The sequence below is a fragment of the Heterocephalus glaber genome, unplaced genomic scaffold, assembly GCF_053883595.1.
Source record: "Heterocephalus glaber isolate CG9 unplaced genomic scaffold, H.glaber_assembly_v1.0 deba00000896, whole genome shotgun sequence".
Classification (NCBI taxonomy): Eukaryota; Metazoa; Chordata; class Mammalia; order Rodentia; family Bathyergidae; genus Heterocephalus; species Heterocephalus glaber.
The window spans coordinates 3,311,312-3,333,694 of NW_028258170.1; the positions used below are offsets into that span (position 1 = coordinate 3,311,312).

The window sequence follows — 22,383 nt, forward strand, 5'->3', positions numbered from 1 at the left end:
AAATGGACATATTCTAATGCTTGTGCACAATTTTTATATAAAGTAATTAGTATATAAGTACACTGAATCATTACCATGATTATGCTTGTTATCATTATTTCAGATCTTCGAGCAATCATGTTGTTAGCTGAAGGAAATGATCATTCAAAGTCACCTTCATCTTCCTGGACTTCTCTGAGTATCCACACCTCCAGGTGGCCCTGTTCCTGGTGCTCCTGGCCAACTACACCCACCATCACTGTGCTGGGGAACCTGGGCATGATCCTGACCATCAGGTTCAATCCCAGACTCCACAGCCCCATGTATCTTTTTCTCAGTCACCTGTCCTTCATTGATTTCTGTTACCCCACTACTGTCACACCCAAACTGCTGGAGAACTTGGATGTGGAAGACAGAACCATGTCTTGCATCCTGCAGTTCTTCTCAGCTTGTACATGTGCAGTGGCAGAAACATTCATGTTGGCAGTGATGGCCTACGAAAGATTTGTGGTAGTTGTAACCCTCTTCACTGCACAGTTGTCACCTCCCCGAAGCTGTGTGCCTTGCTGGTCGCTTTGCCCTACATGTGAGAAATAGTCTCTTCCTTGGCACTCGCCTGCTTTCTCTTGGCATTGTCCTTCTGTGGGTCCAACGTTATCAATCATTTTGTCTGTGAGCACTCGGTCATTGTCTCTGTCTCCTGCTCAGACCCCTCTGTCAGCCACATGCTTTGTTTGGCCACTGCCATATTCAGTGAGGTGAGCAGCCTGATCAACATCCTCACTACTTATACTTTCATTGTCATTACTGTAAAAAAAAAGCTTTCTCCACCTGGGTCTCCCAACTGAGGGCCACCAGCATGTTCCAGGGCACTATCTTCTTCCTCTTACTGTGTGCCCAGCTCCAAGACTACATGGCTCACAGTCAAAGTGGGCTCTGTGTCTACACAGGGGTATCCCCATGCTGAACCCCTGATCTACAGTCTGAGGAACAAAGCTATGAAGGATGGTGCCCGGAAGGTGAGGAGTCACCTCACACAGTGATGCTGAACTTGCCTGTGTCCACGGGGATTTGGTCAACTCCATCAAAGGTATTTCCATGCTTTCTATAGAGATCATCATTGAAATTATATAGTCAACTCACTAATCCTGATTATAAATTTACTGTAATAAAACAATCTAGGAATCAAATAAACCCCAGGGTTCTGGATAATAACTAATTAATATACTGGGTAACAAATTTTCTAGACCATGCATGTGATTTTTTTTCATCTTACTGTACAATATGTAAATTTTACGTTTTAATTCTCCCCTGAAAAATTGTGTGTTTGTGTGCGTGTGTGTGTGTGTGTGTGTGTGTGTGTGAGTGTACCTTCCGGGTGGTAATGTATACAATTTTTCTTCCAGGAACACACTAATTATAAAGTGAACATTATCAATACTAACTTTTCATAACAAATAATGACCTTTCAGAAGAAATTAATTTGTTACATACTTGTGAGGCATTGCCTTGTATATGGATAAAGGATGGCTTCTTCTGGTCTTCAGGTTATAAATAAAATAGGAAGGAAGCTCATAAATGACAACATAGGAAAGAGTCAAGGAAAATCCTCAGGATAACATCTAACAAAATCACTAGAATTTCTATCAAATCAAAGGTAATATAAATCTATAAATTTCAAATTAATAAATTATTCCATCCATTAAAAATCACAGTATTACTATGAAAGGACATAATTAAGGTACGGGGTTTAGGAAAGGGCTAAAATATTTTATGAGATTTTTTCAAGGAGAAGATTGCATGAAGCATGGGCCTTTTGATTAGAAAGATATGTAGAATTTCAAAAATATATTTATTAACCTTGCCTTCATTGATCAGGCACTTTTGAGCATATCAACTCCTATACTGTCTCGCTTACATTGTCATACCTCATGTCACACGTGTGTGAGTTCTGCGTGTGCAGCAGCACAGCACGGCATGGAGCCAGTGCTCAGATGCCTCAGAGCTTCAGGAGCTATCACATTGGACACAGAAAGGGTGGAGCTGGTGGGGAGACCAGGAGGGAGGACTTTGACCACCACCACTAGGAGGTCCCTGGGACAGGGTGGAAAATGTCATCTAACAGATGATGATGATGATGAGCTTTCCTAATCATCAAATATTGTTTTAAAAAGCCAACCACATGAAGTGAACAGGATATAAAAGGCAAGAGAATATTTATGCAAAATATGCAGTGGTGAGAGAGAATGATATCAGTAAACAGATCAGATGCCCAGGTGGACAAAGCTTTCAACCAGATGGACAGAGCAAAGCTGCTGGGCGGCAACTGTGCATTTACAACAAACTTTTAAAAGTAGGTGAACAGAACTTAATAATGATGAGCATGGATGATCTGGGGAAATTGAGACGAGATCACAACAAGGCACTCTGGAAAGATGAATCAGTGAGGAACATGATCTACACATAAAAAGAAATTAAAGTTTTTACAACAGCTGTCCATGACTCAGAAGGAACTCCCCTTAGCAAAAGTAGAGCCTGGTTAGGCTCAGGAGACTGCAGAGCTGGTCCCACTTCATGTGCTGGGCAGGAAGCTGGAGAAAAGCCATCTTGTTATTTCAGACAAGCAGAGGAAGGCCTACATGTCTGTATCCTCACCAGCAGTGCCACATAATTTAAACTTTGCATGAAATATAAAATAAATACATGTTTGCCTATTATTCAAAATCTAAAAGCAATTTTAAAAACAGTTCCAAAAAATAAATAGAATATAAAATAGGGATTTCACAATTTTGAAAATAATGTAGTGAGCTATTTGTAAATATAATTAGTATTCAATAAAGTCTACAAATTATAGGGAAAAACATCACCAAGGACTTAAACTATAAATATGCATAATGCCAATATAGTATTCTTCTCTGACCCACTAGAATTGAAATGACAAGACAGCTGCGATTTCACAGTGTCTCCCCACACACCTAGTGACTTGCTGAGCTGTTTCCTATTTTATTTGTTTTAACTCAAACTCTCTCTCTCTCTCTCTGTCTCTCTCACTCTCTCACCTTTTGGCTATTACTTATACCAATATAAGAACGTCAGTGCACACATTCAATGGGATAAAGTATTTGTTCATCTAGATTTTGATAAAACATATCTTCATTTTTCAGAATTTGGAAGTGATAATAAAAGATTGACATAATGTTGTTTGCATTCTGATCTGTGTTTCTATTTCCCTACCTTTGTGCACATGTACTCTAATGATGAGTCTGAAACCACCCACATGCTCAGCTATGAGCAGGAAGGTGTGACTTTCCAGGAAGAATGCAGATTGAAATATTTTGTAAACATACGAATTCATTGAAATTTCAATATTTTATCTACAAAGAAGGTGTGTGTTTTAATTTTTAAGACTGTATTGTAGTAAAATATAAATTGCTTTTAATCCCACTCAGAATTCTTCCTCAGATTTGAACATGCTCATCATTTCTCCACAATCCTGAAGCAGTCCTGGAAGTCCCTTTCTGAGGATGTCTTTATTTGTGCTACCAAGGAGTCTCAATGTCCTGAATCAACTCAAAGTTTTTCTTTTCCTTTCCATTTTGAGCTTGGGAAGAGCTGGAAGTTGTTGTAGGATGACAGATTCAGTGAACAGTTGAAGAATAAGGTGAATGGGATGCAGAAGGTTAAGTAGCACAGAGTTTTCCTTACATTCTTTTAGACATTCAAAAGTTCAGTAACTTTAAGACCAAAGTGAAAGATAATGCTATGACACGGGAGGTAGACTTTGTGGAAATGGGAAGTGGGCCTGAGCATGGGAGGGAGAGGAGGGGAAGGGGAAGGAAAAGGAATCACGATGTGACACATATGTACTAGTTCCCTCCATTATGTTATGTATGGCAAGCGTATACTAATAAATTTATTAAAGATAAAATCTGGCTCCAGTCATCTCGGTCCTCTCCTGCTGCTGCTAAACATCGTGCTCTCTGTCTGCGCCCCGCTCACCACCATTAGGGACCGGCAGAGAGAACCCCCAGCATTTCATGATCTGCCCTATCCAGCACCAGGGTATTTGGCAGATGGATAAGAAAGCCAAGGCCTCCTTTTGGACGGCTGAGGAGGTGGATCTTTCCAAAGACATTCTTCCCTGGGAAGCACTAAGGCCTGATGAGAGATTTTATTTCACATGTCCTGGCTTGCTCTGCTGCCAGCCATTTCATAGTCAGCAAGAATCAGGTGGAGCAATTTAGCCAGAAGTTCAAATTACAGAAGCCCGCTGTTTCTATGGCTTCCAAATGGCCATGGAAAACCTCCATTCTGAAATGTACAGTCTCCTTACATTAAAGACTCCAAAGAAAGGGAGTTTCTCTTCAAGGCCATCCAGACCATGCCCTGCGTGGAGAAGGAGGTGGACTGGGCATTGTGCTGGATCGTTTGTTGATCTTCTCGTTCAAGAAACTTGGCCTCATGCCCGCCCTCACCTTTTCCAGTGAACTTATTAGCAGAGATGAGGTTTGCACTGTGACTTTGTCTTCACCTGCCTGATGTTCAAGCACCCGGTTCACAAACCCTTGGAGCAGAGTGAAGGAGATCATTGTCAGTGCCCTCAGGATCCACCAGGAGTTCATGCTGAGGCCTTGCTTATCTGGATGAACTGCACTTTAGTGAAGCAGTACATTGAATTCGTGACTGACAGGTTTATGCTGCAACTGGGCTTCAGCAAGGTTTTCTGAGTGGAAAATCCATTCTTCTTCATGGAGAATATTTCTCTGGAAGGAAAGACGAACTTCTTTGAGAAGAGAGTAGGCAAGTATCAGAGGATGGGACTTATGTCCAGTCCTATGGAGAATTCTTTTACTTTGGATACTGGGTTTTAAATGAACTGGAGATGTGTTCTTATTTTACTGAATATTTTTCCCTTTGTCATTAAAAAATCAGCTAAAGTAAATCAACCAGCTACACCAAGTATTGTCCACAATGTTCATTCATGGCACCTGTAACACTGTGTAGCTACCTCAGTCAGTCCTGTTTACTAACAGTGCTCACAGCATCACCTAGAGAAGGACACTAAAGCCCAGCCCCCTGGATTCTTTGGAAGATGGGGTCCTGCTTTGCTAGCAGCTGGCGGCTGTGATGCCTCCATAGTGCTATAGCCAGGGGACCCCTGCAGCTCACAGCATGATTAAACATGTTCCCGGGCAGATGAGGCTGGGGGCCTCGCTGCTTGCATGCAGGCTAAAGTTTACTGAACTGGTTGTAAATCAGATGGGCACTTTACATACAAATCAGAAACTGTACTGTTGAGGGGAAAGCCTGATAGAAGTGCAAAAGTGTTGCGTTTCTTACGAATTGTAGCTAAGGCAAAATTTACTAAGTGACTAAAAGAAGGTTATTTGTGCTGACTGAAGGTTATTTGGAAGCTTTTTAATGAATTGAAATACTCTTTACTTTTGAAGTCAGTTCTAGGCAAATCTACACCTAGTGTGCCCAGAGGAGACAGGGTGTGATTTCTCCTGAAATAGGAGTTCCTAAAAAGTGTTGCTTATTCTGATTTTGTTTATGAGTAGGTAATGTTGAAATATTTATAGTTTATTTGATATATTTATAATTTATCCATGTGTTTTCAATTAGAATTTTTTCTACTATATGTATCCTTTTCATATATTATGCATACTTCATACTTTGTAAAAAGTCACCCAGTATTATTTTAATGAGACAAATATCTTAAGGGGACATATCTTAACGAGACACTGCTCGCTGCAGTGCTAACATTTGCCTATGTAGCCCAGCAGATTCTCAACTGAGTAGAAAATTATTGGTGCATGAGCTGTTCATATCTGCTCCATTCAGATACTAATTTTAGATGGAGCTGTAAACTAACAGACACAGCTCACAGTGAGTTCCAATCTGCCTTTCTATAGGGGAAAAGCCAAGGTGTTCATGGGAAGGGGTGGGAGATTGACTTGACTCGTGAACCCCAAGTTCACTACTTGTGTTCCCTGTTGGTTGTTGGAGCCCTGGCCAGATTTCATTTATTTTATTTGAATTCCTGTAATACAAGACCTGTTTCCTGTTTCTATCTTTTAAGTTATTGTTATGTAAAGCAAATAAATCCAAGTTATATGATCTCAAAAATTATTAAAAATCAAATAAAACTGTGTAATAATAAGGTGGATAAGTCCACATCATAATATATCTATTTGATACAAATTGCCTTAAAACTTATGAATGGATTAAAGACCTCTAGGTATACCATGAAGACAGTCACTCCTAGTCTCAAAGTGTCACATTGTCTACCCAGAATTTCATTTGACTATCAAGCAGAATTTAGTGGCTCCCAGAGACAAATCTGTGAAAGGGTGTAACGCACGTGGGGGAGCTATTTCAAAAAGTTTTATGTTGGATGAAGCACATAAATACCAACAAAATTTCAAAGCGAGGACAAACAAGAACTTTGTCTCTAAGGAAGATGCATCTAAAAGCACAGTCATCTTTAATGGACCCAGGTTATTATCAGCCCATCATGGAGTTCTGAATTTCTTCTTACAGTTTCTTTTATTTTAAGGTTTTAACCTTATAAATAATTGAGTATGTGATTCCTTTACTTTCTTTCTTTCTTTCTTTCTTTCTTTCTTTCTTTCTTTCTTTCTTTCTTTCTTTTAATATTTTTATTTTTTGCTCTGCAGAGACCCACCGTGGACACTGAATAAGGGAATGAGGAGCAGCACACAGAGAGAGACAGAGTGGCAGACTCTTCAGTCAGGCCACTGTGGGAGTGGGGCTGGCTCTGGTCACCCTGAGGTCGCTCACTCAAACTGGGGGTGGCAGTGGGGGCCGAGGGGGTAAGCAGCAGGCAGAACTTCTCACTGTTGGGAAGGTGCTTGGAGAAGATTGTCATGAATTTTCAAATTTTTGGAGAACAACTATAAATAAAGACAAATAAAATCATTTTTAAAAACAAATGTTTCAGAAAAGTCATTATTCACAGGTAATTCTTAAATGAATCATCCTGACACATGTGAATTATGGTAACAGCATAAATTCCAAAGTGCAATGAATTTCTACTCTTAGTTCACTACTTTCCAGTATTAAAGATCTAAAATAGTAACAATGAATACTCAGGAAGGAATAACCTTTCCAAAATAAAAATTAAAAAACAGTAAACACCAATATTATTCCTAAAGACTTGGAAGTGTTAGAGAACTTCTGATAGAAATAAATTAAGCATAATTAAAAATAATCTCATTCATTTCTACTGCATGTAGAGAATGTGGGACAGTCATAAAATTAGTGAACTACAGAAGGGCAACCAGCGATTAGGGATGGGAGTGTGAAAAGATTGTGTAAACAATGTGGTGTTTGAAGGGTATGAAGAAATGAGTATCCATAGCAGCATTACTCCTAGGAGCCAAAAAGTAGAAACAATCTACAAGCCCTTTTACCAATGAACAAATAAACATGATGTATTGTATTAATGGAACAACATATTATTTATTCATCCAAGAGAAGTAAATGCTAAAAGATGGGTATATATGTAAAGCATGGTAAGTGAAAAACTAACACAAAAAACAAATACAGGGGATCTCTGTTAATATTTAATACTAGAATAGATGAAGACCTGAAGTCAGATAGGAGCTTAGAGTTAGCCAAGGACTACAAGAAAAGAGAGAGTGGACTGACTTCTACTCCGATGTCTTTGTACTTCAGCTGATGAAAATGTTCTACAAGTAGACAATTGTGGTTATTCTCCAGACTTGTGATGCCACTATACACCAAGGAAGTGTTCAGTGTGAATTTTGTAGTTCATGTATTATATCTCAATACAAATATCATCAAAAGGTAGTAATAGTTTAGTAATTTGGATAAAAAAATGTTTGAACACTTGAAAAACAAATGAAGAGGGGTATGGTTTGGTAAGGATTCTTTGGGGGGCTGTTTAATTACATTCTGCTCCAGGTAGATGGACATGAGACAGATAACATTTTATACTAGAAAATTTGTATGCATTGCAAGCATTAAATGGTTTTAAATCAATTTATAGTTTCATTCTGACATATATGAGTTGGGAACTATATCCAAGACACAAGCTCTACCTGTGCTCCAGTGGTTCTTGTAGTCACAGGGGAAAACACAGATCCAGAAACACAATTAATTACATGTTTACCCATTGTGGAAGCCTAATAAAAGTAGCTTCAGAGAGTTAATTCCCAAAAGGTTCCTGTTAGAATAAAATGGTATCTGCCTAATGTTCAGTTACCAAAGTATCTCTCATCTCAGGTAAGTTCTTGAGTTTCCAAATTAAAAAAATAATGTAAATAAATGAAATGAACAAACCTAACTGATATGAGAAAAGTTAATGATTTCATACTAGGTTGCTTAGAAGAACATATTGTGAAATCAAATTTTCAAAGCTTATAATTTCTCCTCAGAAAGAAGGCTCTTACTGAATTTATTAGTATGCACAACATCTCATTTCCCTTATTTTTCTTTAATCTGAGTTCATAGAAAGATTGTATTCATTTTATCATTGTGTAAGTATAAATTTCAGAATGTTCTAACTTAATATATAATTGAAATATAACATTACAAATAAGTATCACTTTATAAATAATGATATGTGAAAATTTAAGTCCATGTGTACCTTATAACAGTTACCTTATCAAAAAAATCAAACATAAATCTCACCAGTATTCACCCCATACATTCCACTTCTCATATTTCAATTAAGAATCATGCACATGTGAAAATACATCACCTTTTCATGAATGTTCATACAATCAAGGGCAAGGGACATATCTCTAAACTTATAATTGCACTTCATCTTGTTTTCATTTTTTTATAAATACAATTTGCTATATACAATAGATACATTCATAATTTGTGATATAATAAAAGTATATGGATTAAAATATGTTCTTCTACTTGCTTTTTAGCATTTGATTTAGAGTGACCAGGACCCTGCTCTTTTAGCTGGAAAATTCCTCTATAGTAAGTAGTGAGCACTGTGGCAAAATCATAATAATTTTTAAGGAAAACATCAATAATTATTTTGTGTCTTATCAAGTACTAAAGATCTGGAAGAGTAGAACAATAATATTTATCTTTATTTGTCAGTAGTGCTATTATTTCTACAATTAATAAATGGTCTTTTAAGATGTGAATAAATTTTGAAGAAGATAAATTTGTAATGTTTTATATTGATTATTATTTTTAAGAAGCATAGCAAGCACTAAACTCTATTTCTCATGATGTAATTTCTCTAAAATTTGTGTTTCATTCATATTATTTGGAAGATTTACTGAGATTTCAATCATCAAGTATATTTTAGCTGAAATTAAGACAGTAAAAAGACCAGAGAAATTAGAGGAGACATAAACAAGCACATATGGTATGTTATAAATTTAGACTTTGTTCAAAATTTCTCAACTGCTATTTTGGGTTGATGATTTTAGTGTTCTCAAAAGCATCCAATATTTGTGAAGATAAAAAAACTCTATGGAAACTAAAGGTGTTCTGCTTTACAGATATTTTGCAATGTACAAAAGAATTAAAATGAACCTCTCATATTTTTAAGTTAGACAAGAGAAAGAAGAATGGCCAGGGAAAATGTTCTACCTTGAATGAATTCATTTTCCTGGGATTTACTGATAATGGAGATATCAAAGTCAGGCTTTTCGCTGTATTTCTCCTGGTTGATCTCTTCAGTCTCCTGGCAAACATTGGCATGAAGACTGTAATAATGGTGGATCCCCATCTGCACACACCCATGTACTTCTTCCTCAGCCACCTCACTCTCTGTGACCTCTCCTACTCCACAAAAATTGGGATCAAGATGCTGGTGGACTTGGTGGCCCAGAGCAGGTCAATCCCTTTCTTGGGCTGCACTCTGCAGTTTCTGACCTTCTGTATCTTTGCAGACTCCAAGTGTCTGCTGCTGACGGTGATGGCCTTTGACCGGTACAGGGCCATCAGCATCCCCTGCTGTACACAGCCCACAAGTCCAGCAGGCTCTGCTCCCTGCTGGTGGTGGGGGTTTACCTGCTGGGCCTGGCAGATGCTCTGATACACACCACACTGGCATTCTGCTTGTGTTTCTGTGGGTCCAATGAAATCAATCATTTCTTCTGTGATTTACCTCTACTTTTTCTTCTTTCTTGTTCTGACATAGAGGTCAATGAGCTGGCTTTATTCACTGTTTTTGGATTCATCGAACTGGGTACCATCTCAGGAGTCTTTGTCTCTTATTGCTATATCATCTTATCAGTCATAAAGATCCACTCTGCTGAGGAAAGGTTCCAGGCATTCTCCACCTGCACCTTCCACCTCACTGCTGTTGCCATTTTCCAGGGAACTCTGCTCTTCATGTACTTCCGTCCCAGTTCTTCCTACTCTCTAAATCAGGACAAAATGACCTCACTGTTTTACACTCTTGTTATTCCCATGCTGAACCCACTAGTGTACAGCCTATGGAACAAGGATGTGAAAGATGCTCTGCAGAAGCTGAGAAATAAAAAGTGATTTTAAATAACTGCATTACATCTAGATGTAACACACATATAATATTGCTTATTTTGAAAAATTGTATTATATTTTGGACAACTAATTGTGGCACACAGTTAACTTACTGAAATGAGTGTTTAAAATATTTTTTCATTGTAAGGAAATGTTGCAGATCTCCACATGTGCCATGTTCCATTATTATCATAAATTGATCCAAGCTATTCCCTGTGGTAAGTTTTTCTGAATTTCTCAGATGTGCCACAGTAGGATTTGCTCATGTTCCCATTCAACTTCAATTATACTGAGGTTTATTAAGTGTTTACTAATTGCCTTTTGGTGGTGTGTGTTTCATGGCAAATCCAGTTTATTTACCTGTGAATCTTATATTCTAAGAGAGGGAATAAAATGTAACTGAAAAGAATCCCAATTTAGTGTGTAGGAGAAAGTCATTCTTAGAGAAATTAAGTGTGAGACCTAAGTAGAGACATATAGGAGAGAGGAGGGGATGTTAGGCAAGTGTTTTGGCAATCAGAGACATCCTGAGGCACATAGAGGTTGATAGGTCCATTATGTTTGGAAATAAAAGTAGTAAGTAACACCACCATTTTACGATATAAAAAGAAAATTGAAAGGCCCTGGGCAGTGTCTCTATCTCTTCTTTTCTTTCCTTCTTCCTTATCTTCACCCTAGTGAAATGCTTCTCTATTCACAATCATTTCCCTTAAATAGATATATATCTTTATTTCTTTAGTCATTCTCTCCAATGTAAGAAAGTAAGCATTTTTTATCCCAAGGCTGCACCTTCTGTCTTTACTGTCCAAAGCACTTACATTATGTCTGAGACACACAGAACAGGAAAGCAAAGAATAAAAGATAACTCAACATTTTGAGTGCTTATTGGATGTTGATATACAAAAATTCCCTGAAGGTATGATAAGTACCTAAAATACACAGAAATTTACATATACCTCCACACACAGTACCGTTTAAATACATATAAAATAGCTGTGAATGAGAAGGTAAATAATCTACAAAGGCACGAATAATAATTTCCTGAGAATATGAAACATCTATCTGTGTATCCCCTTGATACTTTCCTTTGTTATAACCTCTAGTTTTGTGAGACTCAGGCACTGAATGAGCTTCTTGGGAAACCCAGGGAATATCTGTACATTTGAAGTCCAACATAGGACACTCGGGCTTCCTTAATTATCCAATACAATTGCTGAAGCTTCAGCCAGGAGTGGCCTTATGTTTTTTACATTCCCAAAGTAAAACATTTTAGGATAGAACAAAAGCCCAAGGTAAGTGGGCTTCCTCTACCTCCAATCCCAGCACTTTGGGATGTTCAGCCTGGAGGGTGCCAAGTTGTAGCCCAACCTAGGGTACTTTGAAAATTAGGAAGAGGCTGGCTCAGAGATAGATGATAGCTAGCTAGCTAGCTAGCTAGCTAGATAATTAATGGGGAGGAATGTGGCTCAGGGTAAAGTCCTGAGCTCAACCCAAGTACTGAAGAGAAGGAAAGGAAGAAAGAAAGAAAGGAAGGAAGGAAGGAAGGAAGGAAGGAAGGAAGGAAGGAAGGAAGGAAGGAAGGAAGGAAGGAAGGAAGAAAAAAGAAAGAAAGAAAGAAAGAAAGAAAGAAAGAAAGAAAGAAAGAAAGAAAGAAAGAAAGAAAGAAAAAAGAAAAGAAAGAAAGAGAGTGCATGTGTGTGAACAGGTCAAGAATGACTTGGAAACACATTACAGTCCTAGTTCAAGTATGAAAAATTTGAGTCACCTGAGGTGTGTAAATAATATTAGACTATGGCAATGAAGACCGATAGGTAGGACGAGATCCAGAAGATGAAATCTATTTAAGGATCACCCTTTTTACATGGTAACTTCTTCAAATTCTATGTCATGGAGATGTCATGGTAGTGGACACACAGCTTTATAGGACCTTGTATGGAACGGGTGAATGTCATGCAGAGGCTCATGTGCTGAAAGTCTGTACCATACCAGGGAGCTATTGGAAGTATGGGGCCTGGTGAGAGGTGCAGCTAGCTGGAAATCTCCCAGCCATTTGAGAACATGTCCTTCACTTGTTACTGAGGACCTGGCACATTTGTTTCCTCTCCTTGCTTCCTTCCCAGGTACAACATGGTCAGCAGCTCCCTCTGGCATGCACAGCCGCCCTGCTGGGACACCTTGCAAAGCCAAAAAAGGGGCCAAATGAGGATGGCTGAACCTTTAAAGCTGTGACCTGAAACAAAACTTGCTGCTTCTAAAGACTCTAAAGAGTATCACGACATAAGTCTCAGGAGAGAAAGAGTGTAGAGGGGGAGGGTATTGCTCCAGCTTTGATATTCAACCAGGAGACCAGAGGAAAGAAAGTAAAGAGTAATCATTTCTTCTGTGATATCCCTCCTCTCCTCTTAAGATCTTGTTCAGATATTTAGTCAATGAGCTAGTCATTTTCACTATTTTTTGTTTTATATAACTGTGCACAATTTCAGGAGTCCTTGTTTCCTATTGCTATATCATCTTATCTATTTTAAAGATCTCCTCTGCTGAGGGGAAGGTCAAAGCTTTCTCCCACCTGCACCGCCCACCTCACTGCAGTTGCCATTTTCCAGGGAACCATGCTCTTCTCATACTTCCATCCCAGTACTTCCTACTCCCTAGATCAGGACAAAATGACCTCACTGTTTTACACCCTGCTGATTTCCATGCTGAATCCTCTGATTTAAGGTCTAAGGATGCTATGAACATGGGTACACATATATTGCTTTGGTATGATTGTTTTAATTCTTTTGGGAAGATACCAAGAAGGGGAATAGCTGGGTCAAATGGGACCTCTAATCCTAGTTTTTTGAGGAATCTCCACACAGTTTAAGAGGGGTAATGGGATAAAATACAATTTATCAAAATAAACAACAAAAAAACCCCTCTACCTTCCTGTAATTCTCAAGTTTACAAAGAATTCATATTGAAAATAGTAAATGAATTTTTTTTATAAAATACAGAACTCTAGTTTTTGAGAAAATTGTTAATTTTGAATAAGTCTTAAATGAAACATCCTTGCACATATCAACTATTTTATGGGAGGGGAAATTCCCAATTCTAGAACATCTCTACTTTCTGTTCACTATTGTCCATTATAAGGAGCCTAAAATAATTTACAATATGTAGTAAGCAATGACCTTTGTAAATTGTTTTACTAGAGATTTTTGGGAATAATAAAAGAGAACATACAGACCTTATTTATAAAGATTTAAGTGTAATACAAAAACTCTTATATGAATATACTTAACATAATTCAAAATTAATAGCACTCAAGTAAAGAATATGATACAGTAATAAAATCTGTGTTGTGTGATGGGTGTGACTGGTGAGTGAAAATACACCAATTCTGGCTGCAAAAACTGGCTTTAACCTTCTATTAACTCTAGTGCTCATCGATTATTATTCATGAAAGCAAAAAAGTAGAAAAAACTACATAAACATCAAATTATGAGTGTATCAGTCATATATATTATGTCCCTAAAATTAGGTATTATTCAGCCATGAAATGATATGGAATTCTGAAACTGACCACAAAAGGAAAAAATTTTGAAAATATCATGCTTAGAGAATAGTCAACACAAAATGGCACATATAAAATATTTCTGTTTATATTTGATTTCCAGAATAAGTAAATATATATAAAGTCAGAAAGTAAAATAAAGTTTGCCAGGAACTGAGAAGAGAAACTTAAGAGAAATGACCACTATTAGGAAAGTTTTTCTTACTGAGGGGATGAAAATGTTCTGGAAGTAGAGTGGTGCTTGTTTCCCAAGCTTGAGATTATATTAAAACTCATAATCATTTGCTTTAATCATGTGAGATTTAATTTGCAGTATATAAACTGTGTCTCTAATATTTCTTCAAATGTAGTAGTACTACACTGGAGTAGTGAGGAAAACGTCTTTAAAATGGAAGCAATTAAAAATTAGTAAAGAGTTGGAAATGATTTGAGGGTAAATAATCTTATAAAATTCTGCTTTAACTGGACAAGGATGATACTGAATAAATTTCAAAGAATAAATCATGTATGCAGTGTCGTAGTTTTCATGACCAGATTAATTTGCAGTTTTCATTATGACATAGCTTATACAATGATAATAATAAAGAATTAAGGCTCATTTGGTAAAGAAATTCATGTTTACATAAGGGAAATACAGAAATATAAATATAATTAATCACATGTTTGCATAAAATGAAAGCCTGAGGGAAGTAGCTCTAGAGAATTTAATTCCCAAATTATACCTTGTACATATAATAACATGCTGTCTACCTGGTGTTCAGCTACCAAACAGCTGCTCATAGCAGGTAAGTTCCTGAATTTCCAAGTTTAAAAATGTGCATTTGAAAACTACCTTTATAAAAAAGATTTATAAATGAATTATTTTATGACAGATTAGTCAAATGAATTTAAAATCCAATGATTCATAATTAATTTTCTACTCAGAACTGGAGAACTCTGAACTTAATATCTACAAAGCAGCATTTTATTTGCATTTTACTCTATGTTCATATGTAAGCCTTTATGCATTTTATGATTCTGTAGGTACCCACATCAATTCAATTGATAAATTCTCTTTTGGGTAAATAAGGTTAAAGAAAATTGAAATACCACATTAGAAATAACAACATATGCAATTTTAATTCCATATGAATCACATAGCATAATTATCTAAGTCAATAAATAAATATAGACACTCGAATATTCAACTCCTGTTATTTCTCCTTCTTTAACATCAATAAAGACATTCACACATGAAAGCTCAGGAAAACATGTACATTTACATAACGATGTGAATCCTCTGAATCCAGGAACTACTTATTGACCCTCATGCTGTAATCATTTTTGAAATACAAAGTCATTTAAAATCTGCCATATTGTGATATACTATGTTGTGTGCTACATTATGGGCATACACTTCCATTTTAGACTTTGTCTCTGAAAGGTCAGGATTTCGCTGGACTACCACTTTGGAGAAGAACATTGTAGCAAGCACAAGATACTTTCAGAAAAAACATTAAGCAATACTTATGTAATAGATTATCAAACACTGAAGATCACATCGACCATGAACAGTAGAAGATAACTTGGTTTTTCTTAGTCAGTGATATACCTATTATTTCTAGAACCAATACATTGTTTTGTAAAACAAATCAACAATTTTGAGGAACATCTTATTGTTTTGAATCTCTGGAGATGATTATAGCATATAATTAGTTCTGCATCTTCCACCCAAGTCTGCATAAGATTGATGTTTATTACATGTTATTTTGAAAATGTAGAGAAATTTCAGTACACTGGAAATATATTTCCTGAGGTAAAGGAAGGTGAGGTGGAGAAAAAGTAAAGATTGTATACAGAGTAGCAGCCAACAGGATGACATCTAGATTTCAATCAGAGTTTCTCAACTGCTTTCTCTATTTTTTTCTGTTATTATCAATAGACTCAATGGTTTTAAAGAGTGACAAATGGCAGAATAATTTTCTCCAGTTAGGAAATTACAGGTACATAAAGTGATCTGTCTTGCAGATAATTTGTGAATGTACAGAAGAATTAAACATGAATCTATTCAAACTTGTTTTCAAGGTTACACAAGAAAAAAGAAAAATGGACAGAAGAAATTGCTCCTCCTTGACTGAATTAATTTTCTTGGGAATCACTAATAAAGCTGATATCAAAGTGACCCTTTTCACCATTTTTCTACTTGTATACCTCATCAATCTTCTGGTGAATCTTGGAATGATCATTTTAATTAGATTTGATTCCCAGCTCCACACACCCATGTACTTTTTCCTCAGCCACCTGTCTGTCTGTGATCTCTGCTATTCCACTGCAATTGGACCCAAGATGCTGGTGGACCTCTTAGCTAAGAGGAAAACGATTTCCACTGTTGGCTGTGCTCTGCAGTTCTTCACCTTATGTATGTTTGTGGACTCTGAGTGCATGCTGCTGGCGGTGATGGCCTTCGACCGGTACAAGGCCATCAGCAGCCCCCTACTGTACACAGCCCATATGTCCAGCAGGCTCTGCACCCAGCTCCTGGCTGGGGTTTACCTGATGGGAATGGCAGATGCTTTAATAAACACAGTATTTGCATTCCGCTTGTGTTTTTGTGGGTCCAATGAGATTAATCATTTCTTCTGTGATGTCCCTCCTCTCCTTCTACTATCTTGCTCAGATACACAGATCAATGAATTAGTGATATTTATCATTTTTGGATTTATTGAATTGAGCACCATTACAGGAGTACTGATCTCCTACTTCTATATCATTTTGTCAGTCTTAAAGATCAGCTCTGCTGAGGGCAGATTCAAGGCTTTCTCCACTTGTGCTTCCCACCTCACCGCTGTTGCCATTTTCCAGGGAACTCTGCTCTTTATGTACTTCCGGCCCAGTTCTTCCTACTCCCTAGATCAGGACAAAATGACCTCACTGTTTTACACCCTGGTAATTCCCATGCTGAACCCTCTCATTTATAGTCTACGGAACAAGGATGTGAAAGAGGCCCTTGAAAAGGTAAAAAAGAAAATTTAGTTTTAGACATTTGCTCTGTCCCTACATGCCATGTTATTTATGACAGTTCTTGTTTCTATAAAAGTTTATTGCCTAACAGAGAAGAAATAAGTTGTGTCACATTTTTTAATTGTCTAAAAAGTTTCTGTACTAAAATGTACTAATAAAATATGGCAGATATGTAAATGTGTTTACATTTATCATTTGTCTTAAATTATTATGTGATATTTCTTCAGTATAGAAATGCTGCTACCTTTTTCATTTGTGCCATGATTTTATTTGCTCATTTCTTGATACTTTACTAATTGTTTTTTAAGCACATTTATGTATTTTTTATTTTGGAGAAATATAGTTTATTTATGTAGTGCAAATACAAACATTAGCTCAGAATTCATATAATTCATATAATATCAAGATAATCATGAAATAGACTGTCAATAAATTCCATAGCAAAATGTCCTAATTCACAATGCAGAGTAAAGGCTTCAATGCATGGAATATTAAGTTTCAGATAGAAACAATGTTTCTTTGAGAAACTAGGGGAGCCAAAGCCAAGGCTTTGCCATTTAGGGCAATCTTGAGGTGTGTACATTAGTTCTATGACATTTGGAACCAAAGTCTGATCACCTCAGCATATACAGTGTAATTCAAAAGCCCCTAGTAGCATACATTGGTGTGTTGGAATTTTCAAACATCAGCTCCCCAATTCCTTTCTCTTGGAAATTTTGCTTTTCCTATTCCTCATTCTCTACCCTGTCCAATATTCTTTTGTGGTTCATGATCACCTCCTTAATGCACTATTTAATGTTATCATGTATCAACATATCCAGAGAGGGACTATATACTACAAGGTTAAAAATACAACAATTAAAAATAGCTGTGTTAAACATTAATTAAATTCAGGAATAGACAATATAGAAAAGTATAATTTGGACCTTCTTTCTGAGTTTTTTAAGAAATGAGAGAATACAGTATTGAAGACTTTGATCTATCTTAGACTTGCTGGTTAAATCCTCATAGTTTTCATCCCCTGGTAATCTCTATAAATCACATTGTTTTGTCATGCCAAATGGGATCGATGGCAAATATTGTCTAAATATTATAGTGCCAGTGACTATGTGGAGGGAGTTAAGAGTATAGTTATTTTCTACATCTTGATTCTCTCTTTTATCTGTGTAGAAGAAATCCCTAATTATTAGGATGACAAACAGATGACATATTTGGTGATATGAATAACACAGTCTACTTCAATCTCCTTTTACTTTAAAAGGACTCTTAACATAGGAAATGTCCAGTGTCCTCCCCAGTTGCTACATTCTGTCCCTATGAATTCTAATTTTACTCCCAAGTAAATGCATCAGTTATTGGAATGAGTTTGAAAGGAGGAGTCTCTTCATGCTTGTATATATCATACTACATCTCCCATCTTGTTTGACCTGAAATAAAAGCAGCAATGCTTTCAGATAGATAGTATGAGTTTCAGGTCAAATAATTTTAAATGTGGTGCTTTTTATTCAAATCTATAATTTCATACACACAGTATAGTAGTGGATATTCAACTTTATTAGCATTTGCTCTAGTTCAGTAAGTGTATGAAAAAAGCTAAAAGCTCATGTATGAAAGCCTTGTTAGTCAATTGTAGTTTTACTGGGAGGATGGAGCCTTTGACTCTTAAGGACTAGTTGGAAGTCTTCCATCCATATGAGCATGTGCCCTAAAGGGGACTCTGGGGACCCTGACCATTTTAAATCCCTCCTTTTTACTTCCTGACTTCCATGGAGTGAGCAGGTTCCTTTGCTATGTACAACCACTATCATATACTTTCTTGCAACAGATGCTAAATCTAAGAGGATGTCTGACTTCGAAGGTTTCAGTAAACCTTCAAAACCTATTTGGCAAAATAAGCCTTTCCTTCTCTGAATTGAATTACTTACTGAAGTAAACCCTTTTTTGAAGATTGTATTTTTATGATTGTCACAGTGAGTGGGAAAATTTTGTCTATCAAAAGACATTTTCGTAGCATTTCAGAATGAAGAAGAATGGATGAACAAAATCGCTTTTTCTTGAATAAATTCCTTATCTTGTGAGTTCCCAATAATTCTGGAATCAATTTCACTCAGTTTAGTGCATTTATAATTGTTCATCTCCTTGGTCCTCTTGTGATTTTTGGAATGGTGATTTTAATTGGACTGGATTTCCTGTTTCACACTCCACTGTGGTTTTTCCTAAGCCATGGCTCTTTCCATGACTTTTGCTATGGTACAGCAATTGGACTCAGGGTGCTGAAAGGATTCATTGCCAAGAACAAGTCAATTATATTCTTCATCTGTGCTGTGTATTCTTGATAATCCATGTCAGTGCAATTCTGTATGTCTACTGCTGGTAGTGATTGCATTTGATAGGCACAAGGCCATTAGCAGCACCTTGCTCTACACAGCTCACATATCAGGTAGGCTGTGCTCCCAGATCTGGGTTAGAGTTTGGCTGATGGAAATGGTAGATGCTTTCATAAATACAGTATTGGCATTCTATGTATGTTTCTGTAGATTTAATGAAATTAATCATTTCTTCATGGTATTCACCATTATTGGTTCCATTATCTGATTACTCTTTCAGACCTACTCTGCAGATGGAGGATTTAAGTTTTCTTTGCCTGCACTTCCCTGTTAAGTATCATTTCACTTTTACAGGGCTCTACTCTTCATGTGTTTCTGGTTGATTCTTCCTAATCTTTAGGTCAAGAAAAATTTATCTTCTTGTTTTATAGCATTGGGATTCCCAGGCTGAAAACTCTGATTTGCATCCTATTGAACAAGGTGTGAAAGAGGTCTTGAAGTAGTTTTGAAATAAAACTATTATGTAGATAGTTTTCTCTAAGTCTTACACTGTGTTTCATAAAATTCAAATTATTTTCACTGATGTCACCCACAGTCGTCACCGTGTTAAGAAATCGAAATTTAAGTGCTCTTTAAACAATTGCAACCTGAAGAGATTTGTCATTCTTGGTGACAGGGGGTCACCTAATGAGTGTGGACCAAAGATGATTCCCATTCCCTCAAATGAGCACCAGGGAAGAAAACAATTGTCAGAGCTCTTGGGAAGCACACAGTCATCAGTGACTTCAGTTTAATATATGGCTAATTATTGAAATTGCTTAGAATGAGCTTGCCTCAATATCTCTATGGCAATAATTTTCTATATTTATAATCAGTACAATTACTCAATAAATGACAGCAAAACATGAAAGGGCACTAAAGTGTATCACAAAGGAGCCCTTTTCCCCAGTCAAGAATATTTTAAAGATGTTAGCATGAAGCATTACCTAGGTTTATTGGGATTTTACAGAACAATTGTGCCTTTGAGAACTCTTGGATTGGGTTGGATTTGAGAAGATACTTGAATCACCCAGATTATTTGAGTGTACCCATTGCTTAAGCCTATGTGCTGTTGTATTATTTTTTGTGCATGTAATTTTTTATTTACTCATTTTGTGATAAAAATAACTTACCTGAATTGAGACAAATGTAAAGAGATATTTTATTGTGCCTTACAGTCATTAGCAGACTTCACAGCACATGTGGAAATCCATGTATCTTGAGATGATTTATACTAATATACTTCATATGCATAATAATGATCAATTATTGGAAAACGTATGTTGCTTTCAGGCAAATGATTTCAAGGAAAAAGTCAAATTCTATTTATTTCAGAAATAAATTTGTGCACTGTTAATGAGATTTGGGAAGTGCAGAAAATGGGAATAGTCTATGTATCTCAAACTGGTTTCTTTCTTTCTACTTTTTACTAAGTGTCTCCCAAGCTAACAGCCTGAAAATATTTAATAACACATATTTACTGTTCCATTGCTATTGCAAATCTATGTTCTAGGAATTGTGTGAATGCAGAGACATACATGTATGGTAATTTAAGAAAACCCACCAGAAAGAGCATAGTAGGTGTCACGGATAGTGTATGGCACAAAATAATTGAGATTAATGTGTTTGGAATTGAGATGGGAGAGTGGAATCTGACAATGATTAATAAAAAGTCATTATGGTGTATTGCCACACTTCCAAATGGTATAGTAAAGAGTAGTGCTTAGAAATAGAGGAAACATGATGGAAGAAAGAAAAGGACACAAAACTCATGAGGTCGAGAATGTGTTTCAATTTCAGAAGATGTCTAGTTTCACTGGGAGAGAGTGTGATGCATGATCTGGTTGAGCTTCTCACAGCGATCAATTCAGTGACATCAGGGAAGAATGAGGCCTTTAACCTTTGCCACTGTTGTTACAGGATTCCTGGGGGGACCCTGAGCCAGGAGGGCAAACAATCACATCTGAATCACAAAATGCACAGGAGGGGGGGCTTATGAGATTTATTTCCCCATAGGAACTGGGTGAAAATAAATAGGATCTGTGTATGGTTCAGGTAACAGTGGTGAGTACAGAATGTCCATGTCAACTCAGGTAGGCTTCTCAGTGACTATACCAAAACAATAGAGGAAAAGTAAAGCATTGCTTTTTGGAGAAAGTGAGGAATTAAAACTGAGACATGTGTTGTAAATGATTTAATGCTTGCTTACTCAGTTAAACACATTCTGCAATCTAATGGCCAGAGATGTTTTCTTATTAGACTTATGTGAAGTTGACTTCATTTGTCATTTGTATAAGGATTGTGAAGTTTACACTTTCACAGTTTATAAGTACACAATTCCTTTTCAAAATCTTTCTGCAAGTAGTATGTTTCATGTGAATGTAAAATTTGTTCTTGCTTAATGGAAGTAAATATAATAGAGGTATGATATTACATGTACCAACATATACCAACTCAAGTCCATATAGACTGCATCTGTAGTTGTTAATCTAGAGGAAAGATGAGCTCCCTGATTTCATGCATCAGTAGATACACACAGACACCATGCCACATACACACAGAAATGCATATATGAACATACTAAACTGAGGCTCATATGTCACAGGAACTTGCACTGTTTCTTTTCCCATTACAGTTTTTGTGAAAAAATCACTTAAAAGCCAACAATAAGGGCTGGAGATTAACTCAGTGGTGCTGTGCCTGCCTCCAAGTGCAAGGTCCTGAGTTCAATCTCTGTTACCAGAAATATAAAAGCCAACAATAAGCAGAGGTGCATGTTGTAGTCTGTTATTCCCACTTCTTTTTACTCCTTCTGTTTGGCTTTTCCAGGGATTCATCCTTGGGAACCGGCTGAGTTACATGAAAATCTTCTAAAATTTCTGATATGACAGGGATGATTAGGAGCAGAGTGGTCCAATTAAACATTTTACTTTTCAGTGGGACCTAAGGACACCAGGCAGAACCATAATTTTCACTCAT

General features: G+C 36.8%; 1 protein-coding gene and 2 pseudogenes across 1 annotated transcript; all 3 read left to right on the forward strand.

Moving 5' to 3' along the window:
• The first annotated feature begins 3,445 nt into the window (after positions 1-3,445).
• Positions 3,446-5,272, forward strand: LOC110346543 (ribonucleoside-diphosphate reductase subunit M2 pseudogene; annotated as a pseudogene).
• Positions 5,273-7,495: 2,223 nt separating this feature from the next.
• Positions 7,496-10,491, forward strand: LOC106008070 (olfactory receptor 5W2-like; annotated as a pseudogene).
• A 5,629-nt stretch (positions 10,492-16,120) lies between these two features.
• On the forward strand, positions 16,121-17,050 carry LOC147828888 (olfactory receptor 5W2-like). The gene has a single exon (XM_087207859.1). The coding sequence runs from the start codon at positions 16,124-16,126 to the stop codon at positions 17,048-17,050; it is 927 nt and encodes a 308-aa protein (XP_087063985.1). The 5' UTR covers positions 16,121-16,123.
• Positions 17,051-22,383: the final 5,333 nt, after the last annotated feature.

What these genes read in the sequence shown, in the direction of transcription:
- LOC147828888 (XM_087207859.1), top strand. Translation starts at nt 16,124, where the DNA reads ATGGACAGAAGAAATTGCTCCTCCTTGACTGAATTAATTTTCTTGGGA.